Source organism: Sinocyclocheilus grahami, unplaced genomic scaffold, assembly GCF_001515645.1.
Source record: "Sinocyclocheilus grahami isolate Dianchi unplaced genomic scaffold, SAMN03320097.WGS_v1.1 scaffold39.1, whole genome shotgun sequence".
Classification (NCBI taxonomy): Eukaryota; Metazoa; Chordata; class Actinopteri; order Cypriniformes; family Cyprinidae; genus Sinocyclocheilus; species Sinocyclocheilus grahami.
In genome coordinates, this window is record NW_015505218.1 from 354,488 (window position 1) to 363,369 (window position 8,882).

The 8,882-nt window shown below is 37.7% G+C and overlaps 1 protein-coding gene across 2 annotated transcripts; it reads left to right on the forward strand.

The window, feature by feature from the left end:
* Positions 1-4,173, forward strand: LOC107581886 (protein phosphatase 1 regulatory subunit 36). 2 transcript variants are annotated; one of them, XM_016267563.1, is made up of 5 exons: positions 1-179; positions 1,877-1,928; positions 2,825-3,033; positions 3,581-3,787; positions 3,891-4,173. In XM_016267563.1, the coding sequence occupies exons 2-5, from the start codon at positions 1,884-1,886 to the stop codon at positions 4,162-4,164; spliced, it is 735 nt and encodes a 244-aa protein (XP_016123049.1). In that variant the 5' UTR covers positions 1-179; positions 1,877-1,883; the 3' UTR covers positions 4,165-4,173. The 2 variants fall into 2 exon arrangements, with proteins under 2 accessions (XP_016123049.1, XP_016123048.1); XM_016267562.1 differs by having other exon boundaries at positions 1-142.
* The last annotated feature ends 4,709 nt before the right edge of the window (positions 4,174-8,882 follow it).

The window sequence follows — 8,882 nt, forward strand, 5'->3', positions numbered from 1 at the left end:
GCTTTACCAGCGGGCCGTCATTACTCAGTGACTCTGAGACGCAGATGACTGCTAAGCTGGAGCTGGCACAAAGGCAGCTCGCCATCTGTTACTTCAGGCTGCAGCTGAAGCTGCTGCCTCATCAGCACCAAATTTCTGACAGGTCTGAACAGTGTCTGATAGCATATCTGCCATATAAAGTATGTGTATTTTTGCTGTCTTAAAATAAATATTTCACCCCAAAATTTGCTGTTTTTTATTTACCCTCAGGCCATCCAAGATGTAGGTGACTTCTATCTTCAGTAGAACAGAAGATTTTGAGCTGAAACTGTGGTTCTTGGTGATTCATAAAATGCAAGCTATTGGTTGCACAGTTTTTTAATAAAAAAAAGCACATCAAGGAACACAAAATGAATACCCGTGGCTCCTGATGATATATTGAGGTCTTATGAAGTGAAACAATCGGTCTGTGCAAGAAGCTGAAGATTATTTACAACATTATTACCTGTAATCCAGAGCCTCGGGGAACAGGGAAATTCCATTATTTTCCGCAAACTGGTTCTTTCGGAAAGGCTTGTTTCAATGAACTGGTTCAATTAAAGCACCCAAAAATGATGTGAAATCATGGATGTGAAACATGGATGTTTTACATGTCTAAAGGTCTTTCCACACTGAGTGTAATGCGAAAAAGCGAGGTTATTCGCCGACGAACAGTGCTTTCACACCGAACGCGAAACGATTGTTCGCCTTCTGCTAATTCACACCTGCACGCTAGGTGGCGCCGACGAGCAATGCATTTTCGTAAATGGATTTAACATCGTCCGCTGCTCAATACTCTCTTCTCTTATCCGGGATACTCTTCTTCGATGTTTGTTTACACTGGTTTTCGAAACAGCACCACCACTCTCACCCTTTTGTGCAACAGCAGCTGCTCCGGACACGTGATATTCGTTTCGCTTTTTCGCGCTCAGTGTGGAAAGGCCTTAAAGCATATAAAGTGAATAAACTAGTCTTCAGCAGCTCACCTTTTTACATAAACAAAGAGAAACCATAAAAATGGTAATTTGGCCCCTTCATTCAAGTGTTCCTCAGTTCAGTAACTGTTGGAGGAACTGGAGCACTGAATGAGTTCATTCATCATAGGATCAGATACACAGGTATTTTGGCTCTTTTCAGTTTTGAGTGAGTGTGATTTGGTGAACTGGTTGAACTAGGTTCAAAAGAATGATTCGTTCGTGAACCAGACATCACTCCGGACCGTTTGCCTGAGGCTCTGGATTACAGGTAATAAAATAATGTTCAGTTTCTTGCACACAATGATCGTTTCACTTCATTAGGCCTCAATATATCGCCAAGCTTGAACTGATGGTAAAACTAACGACATTATTAACTGTCTTGATATTTACTTTGAAAGCTGACGCTCGCGATTATGGTAAGGGGTGCTACATTTCCGACGCGTGCTTGTGGTGTTCGGCCAATCACAATGCACTGGGTCAGCTGGCCAATCAGAGCAGACTGCGCTTGTCGGAAGGAGGGGCTTTGTAGAAAACGAAGCGTTTGAGAGAGGCGGGGCATAGAGGACCTACAATAATGTACAGTATTTGAAAAATAATGTGTTTTTTGAACATTAAAGCATGTCAGCATATTCTGTTACACCAAATACACAAAATAATGATCTTTAAAATAGCATCATATGACCCCTTTAATAAGACTTGCCTTGTATGAATCACCACAGTTTTAGCTAAAAATCTTCTTTAATGTTTGACTCAAGAATAAAAAAGTCACCTACGTCTTTGACCTGAGGGTGAGTAAACTAACAGCAAATTTTCTTTTTGGGTGAACTATCCCTTTAATGACCAATGTGATGGATGAGAGCATGCCTGATTTATGTCAACAGAATCAGGATGTCCTTAAATGCGTCCATTGACCGTGACATGCAACTAAATGAGGTTTGTGCACTGATACCATATGTGATTCATGAAGACGCAAAAGTTAAATAGAGATCTTTGAATACCATGTATTTCAATATTATTAAAGGGGTCCTATTATGCTTTTTCACTTTTTCAACTTTAGTTAGTCTGTAATGTTGCTGTTTGAGCATAAAAAAAGATACAAAGTTCAAAGTTCACTTCAAAAGGAGATATTTTATTTAACAGAAATCACTTTTCAAAAACTACAACGAACGACTCGTTTGGACTACAACACATATTTTCCGGGATTTGTCATTTCACAAGTATCGACGAATGGGACGAGACCTGGTTGAGCTGCACTAGAGAAGGCAACAAGTGTTATCACTATGTCTGAGACACGCTAGCTTTCCCAAGCCTGACGAACTTAGAGTGGTTACAATCATCCGGGTTTAAATCGCGCTCAAATTGATTTGATTTTGACGCAATATTTACACTGAAGCTCGCAGGCGACTATGGTGAGGGGCGTGACATTTCCCGACCAGGCCCCGAGTGCTGCCAATCACAACACTCACTGACCCAGCTAACCAATCACAGCAAACACTGGACCAGCTAACCAATCACAGCACACACTGGCCCAGCTAACCAATCACAACACACACTGGCCCAGCTAACCAATCACAGCACATTTCGTATTTCAGAAGGCGGGCCGTCATTTGATACAAGAACTATTCGAGCCGTTTATGCCAGACTGGGGAGAGAGGTGTTGTAATAATGTAAAATATGTGAAAAATAATGTGTTTTTTGAACAACCTAGTATGAGAGCAAAACAAAATAAAGACTTTGTAAAAGAGCATAATAGGACCCCTTTAACCTCAGTTCTAAGAGTTCATATATCTTTCCCATGATGGCATTAGTGTGTGTTTCCTCTGCCTCAGTGTCTCCTCAGCTTTTACAGCTATGCTGCATGGGTGACCTTTGAGAGGCGGGGCCTAAAGGGCATTCGGATGGAGACTGGACGCTTGTTTGGCTCAAACATGTTTAACCCCGCCCTGAATGAATCAAAAAAAGGATTGAAAGACCAGGAGAGTTCACAGAGGAGTCAGTCTAAGGTTCTGAACTCCCGACAAGCATCACTGAATAACTGGTGAGAAAGTGGCATAGTCCGACAAAAACACAGGACAACTGGGTGAAATTATAATGTAGTCTAATAATGTTTATCTAATTAACAGAAATTATTATGACTAATGCAAATGATTTCATATTATTTTGATTGATAAATATTTTACTATTAAATAATATTATATTTAGAATTGTGAATTTAAAATGTTAGTTTTAAAATATAATGAATATAATTTCAGTTCAGATTTTTTTTTAGCAAATATAAAAATTTTAAATGTATTGTTTTAATTATGTAAAATATTGTATTATGTGTAGAAAATATTGACTGGTTTATTTTTATTTTAGATATTGTATTATTTAATAATAAATATAATGAAATTAACACTTAATTTACTTGAAACATGCACCCTATGTTATGTATGCATAAAATAATGAAGAGATTTAAAAAAGTTCTGTCTTGCCTTTGTGAGGTGTTGTGAGTAATTTGATGTAACTTTAAGTGAAGATTTAGGCTTTTACTGTTCTGTCTTCTCTCTCATACCTCACTCTCTGTCTCCTGACCTTTAACCCAGGAAGTCAAACCGTCTTCCTCCCCTAAACAAAATCATAACCCAGCGTTCCCCGCTGATGGTCTCTCTGCTGCCTACTCCACAAGAAAAGGCCCCTCACCTGTTTGAGCGCGTCAGAGGTCTTAAAGTGCCCTCGACTGAAGACTGTGATTCAGAGGCGGTGATGGAGGAGCTCAAAGAGCAGCTTAAAGAGCAGCTGAAGTCTCTTAGGTAATACTTGATCATGCAATGGTTTAATTATTCATAAGTGCGGCATAGTATGTGACGGTTTTGTCTCTGGTGTCTGATTGTATCTACTTTGCTTTGCCTTTAGCTTTGGAATCCTCGGAAAGCCTTTGAGCCAGTTCAGCTCCGAGACACTGAAGCCTCAGGAAGGCCCGAGTGAAGAGGAGACTGAGAATGAGGAAGACGAGGGTAGTAACAGCGATGTGGTGAGCACTGACCCACCCGTACTCATCAGGAGTAACAAAACCTCTGTCACTGGCCAAATATCGCTCACCGCAGCTACAGACAAACGCATGCGCTCTAGCCGAGCGGACTTAGTCTCCAGAGCTACCACTGAAGCGGTGTCCTCAGACACAGAATAAATCTGAAAAACACTTACAATGTTGTATCATGCCATTTTCTTTTGTGTTGCCCTGGTTATTGTCCGCTGTGCTGTACATGGGGGTTGTTGGCTATAATCATATTTAATAATGAGAAATAGCAATATGGCCACTAGATGGCACTTTTCAATATTGTTATTCAGTTCAAGCCTCTTAAAGGGGTCATATGATGCGATTTAAATTTTTCCTTTCTCTTTGAAGTGTTACTAGCTCTTGTCAACTAAAGTCTCAAATCCAAAGAGATATTCTTTATAAAAGTTAAGAGTCAACCATGCCTACCTAAAACGGCTCATTCTAACACGCCTCCACATGTCTACATCACGATGTGGGAAGATTTGCATAACGCCGCCCAAATGTTCACGCAAAGAAAGAAGGCATAACTTTGATTCTCGCTGTAGTATTGTTGCTGCCGCCGCCATGTCGTTGTGAAAGTGAAACTACTTTGTTTGGTGTTCCAAAAGAGGACGATATCTGCTTCGTCATGCCTGGAGCTGATCCGTGCTGGTCACTGAGGGAATACTTCAACTTCGCGCTGTGGATTGTGGACGAAGCGGGGTCCAGCCCGGGTCCAGTCGTCACATGTGGTTGCCGCAAGCCCTCCGGACGCTCCTTCGTAAAACTGCCATAAAAATATTATAATATATATAATAATACTATATATAGATATATAAATGCATATGATGTTTCCCACTTTCACTGACATTAACCATTTAAATGCTAGTTTATTAGGAATTATTACAGTCTTGGATAAATCAGTGATTAGAAACAACATTGATTTTGATGAATTATTGTTTTAATTAATGAATGAATTATTAAATTTTTTTGATGCAGTGCCAATTTTTTTTAAAACTACCATTCACACACGCACAGATTTCTCAACAAACACATACAACCACACTCTGATATACTGTACATACCACCACACAATTATAATTACATCTTTTTAATTTACACAGAAAAAAAGCCAGTTATTTGCTCCATAGACCAAACCTGAGAATATGGTGCTATCAGCAGGTGGAAAATAGGAATGAATGAATTAATACATTACATACATACGTACACATTTTGAAGCCTTGATAACCAAATGAAAGCCATTAACAAAGAATGCATGGTTTTATGCTTAAATGGCATTGGCATTAATTATTGCAGTTTCAATGGGTGTCAGTGTGGGCATTTCTGTTTTTAAGATCCCGAGAGTAACTATTATTTATTTATTGTTTTCCTTGTGTAAAACACATTTATGAAAGGGAATAAGGGTGTATTAGACAAATGGTTTATTAATTGTATTGCTAAGGATTAGGAAACAAGAGTTCACTTATTCTCAATCTTATTCTTTATGACAGTGTCTACCACTTGGCCAAACTATCTCCGATTTGTCCATTAAGGGGAAACATTGCATTGAGAATTCATTTATATTCAGCAGGTAGCTTTATTAATTAGTGAATGAATGAATACATTATTGAATAAATCAATAAATATTAACTTTTGAAATGAAAATACTATTTAATTTATAAATATTATTTATTATTTTATTTGGAAAGTAGGGGAAGAAACAAGAAAGAGGAGACAGTCTTGACCAGATTAAGAGTAGAGATGAAATGGAGAGAAAACATGATGAAAGAAATGGGAAGCATAGGAATAACTGAGGAACATACTGAAATGCGGTGTGTAAACAAGGCAGGAGGACTGTTTCCTGATCCTGGGAGAGCAGACTACAATGCCGGCTGTTCTGACTCACAGACTGTAAGTACGTTTTTATATTTAAAGGATTTGCCACTGACGATTCAAACACGAGTTTTGGGCAGTGTAGAGTAGCGCTTGTTGTTTGTCATTTCTCTTATCACAAATGCAGACATGGTTTTATGTTTACGAGCCGCGATGCGATGCAACGCAACACGTAAAAAGACAGTATAAATCATTATAATCAGTAATTATGACCCCACTGGATGCAACAAATGCCTCGTTTATAATGGGTTTTAATGTTTTTGTCTCGTCGCTCCGGGACAGGGCATCATCACAGTATGGTGAGGGGCGTAACATTTCCGTCACACGCTTGAGGTATTCGGCCAATCACAACGCACTGGATAGCCGGCCAATCAGAGCACACCTTGCTTTTCAGACCGATGAGCTTTGTAAAAATCGACGCATTTCAGAAAGGCGGGGCATAGAGGAGAAACAATAATGTACAGTATGTGGAAAATACACATAATTCATTACACCAAATAGTGTTCTTTTTAGCAACATCATATGACCCCTTTAAGAGTTGTGCGTCAGATTAAAAAAGTGCACCAGAAGAAAAAACTGCCATAAAAATATTATAATATATATAATAATACTATATATAGATATATAAATGCATATGATGTTTCCCACTTTCACTGACATTAACCATTTAAATGCTAGTTTATTAGGAATTATTACAGTCTTGGATAAATCAGTGATTAGAAACAACATTGATTTTGATGAATTATTGTTTTAATTAATGAATGAATTATTAAATTTTTTTGATGCAGTGCCAATTTTTTTTAAAACTACCATTCACACACGCACAGATTTCTCAACAAACACATACAACCACACTCTGATATACTGTACATACCACCACACAATTATAATTACATCTTTTTAATTTACACAGAAAAAAAGCCAGTTATTTGCTCCATAGACCAAACCTGAGAATATGGTGCTATCAGCAGGTGGAAAATAGGAATGAATGAATTAATACATTACATACATACGTACACATTTTGAAGCCTTGATAACCAAATGAAAGCCATTAACAAAGAATGCATGGTTTTATGCTTAAATGGCATTGGCATTAATTATTGCAGTTTCAATGGGTGTCAGTGTGGGCATTTCTGTTTTTAAGATCCCGAGAGTAACTATTATTTATTTATTGTTTTCCTTGTGTAAAACACATTTATGAAAGGGAATAAGGGTGTATTAGACAAATGGTTTATTAATTGTATTGCTAAGGATTAGGAAACAAGAGTTCACTTATTCTCAATCTTATTCTTTATGACAGTGTCTACCACTTGGCCAAACTATCTCCGATTTGTCCATTAAGGGGAAACATTGCATTGAGAATTCATTTATATTCAGCAGGTAGCTTTATTAATTAGTGAATGAATGAATACATTATTGAATAAATCAATAAATATTAACTTTTGAAATGAAAATACTATTTAATTTATAAATATTATTTATTATTTTATTTGGAAAGTATGGGAAGAAACAAGAAAGAGGAGACAGTCTTGACCAGATTAAGAGTAGAGTTGAAATGGAGAGAGAACATGATGAAAGAAATGGGAAGCATAGGAATAACTGAGGAACATACTGAAATGCGGTGTGTAAACAAGGCAGGAAAAAGCTGAACTTTTCCTAATAAAAACAGCATTAAAGGCAGGGTATGTGATTTTCCAAAAACACTGTAGAAAACTGATTCGGGCCGAATCGCAAAACAAACTTGTAGCCAATCAGCAATAAGGGGCGTGTCTACTCGTGATGTGGAGGAGAGCACGTTCAGTGCACGGGACGGACATTAGCCGAGCCGAGCGACAGAAAGATAGAGATGGCGGATAAAAAACAAAAGAGGAAAACGTCTACGGAACGATAAGGCAAGAAGTAGGACCCGTGTAAATATCGGATCAGCTTTCCAGCACTGGAGAGAACTCAAGGAGCGGAGGCCTGCGATCAGACGCCGAGGTTGCTTTGTTTCTTCTCAATAGGTGAGTAACACCGTGTCTACAACCAGAGGCGGACTTAACCATTAGGCAAAGGTAGGCGACCGCCTTGGGCCCCCAAAAGCCAAGGGCCCCCAAAAGCCAAGGGCCCCCTAAAATGCTTTTTATATGCGAGGTGCGCGTTCAGTGCGGACGCGCAAGCGGTTGCTCTGGTGTTCATTACCACGACAACCGTCTGTGCGTCCGCGTTGAACGTGCTTCTTAGCAAAAGTAGGGCGATGTAGAAAATGGGGACGGAATCCCGGAATCTATTCATAAAAACGGAATTTACTGTGTAACGTGGAATGTGACAGAATGAAAGGCGCAGACGTATTTTTGCCATTTAATATTCACATACACTAGTCCATATCGCGGTTTGATTGAAGTGTACTGAATTGCATTTGATTTATTCATTCAATATTTGACGAATTCCGTGACATTGCTCGTTACACAGTAAACTTGTGTAGCATTTTTAATGTACAAAAGTTAAAGGGTTTGTTTAATTTTCAGTGGAATAAAAAATAGATTCATGTTTTTGCCTTCATTTGATTACCAGAAAAATGAAAATACACAACACAGAATTTCGAAAAAAAATAAGTAAATACAATTTAAATTTAAATTTCATAGGGCCCTATTATTGTATACAAATTAATAAATTAAGTTGTTTTTATGAATTCAATTAATTAGATATGTTTTTGATTAAACCATTAAAATGGAATACAGAAAAATTTAAATGGAAAGCACAGAATTTGGGCCCTAAGAATGTAATTTTTGTTAAACTTTTAATAGGCCTAAATTGCTGTTAAATTAAACAAGTTTCATGATTTTAATTAATTAGACATGTTTTTTGTTAAAATTTAATATAATCATCCAGAAAAATAAAAAAAACAAAACAAAAAAAAACTGAATCCAGAAAAATTTAAACAGAAAAAAAGATTTTGGGAAAAATAAAACGGATTTCATAGGGCCCTACAAATA

Excerpts from the sequence above, each read along its gene's own strand:
- LOC107581886 (XM_016267562.1), top strand. The coding sequence starts at position 45 with ATGACTGCTAAGCTGGAGCTGGCACAAAGGCAGCTCGCCATCTGTTAC. Across the intron at positions 3,034-3,580 it reads CAAGCATCACTGAATAACTG|GAAGTCAAACCGTCTTCCTC; the intron begins GTGAGAAAGTGG and ends CCTTTAACCCAG. Across the intron at positions 3,788-3,890 it reads GAGCAGCTGAAGTCTCTTAG|CTTTGGAATCCTCGGAAAGC; the intron begins GTAATACTTGAT and ends CTTTGCCTTTAG.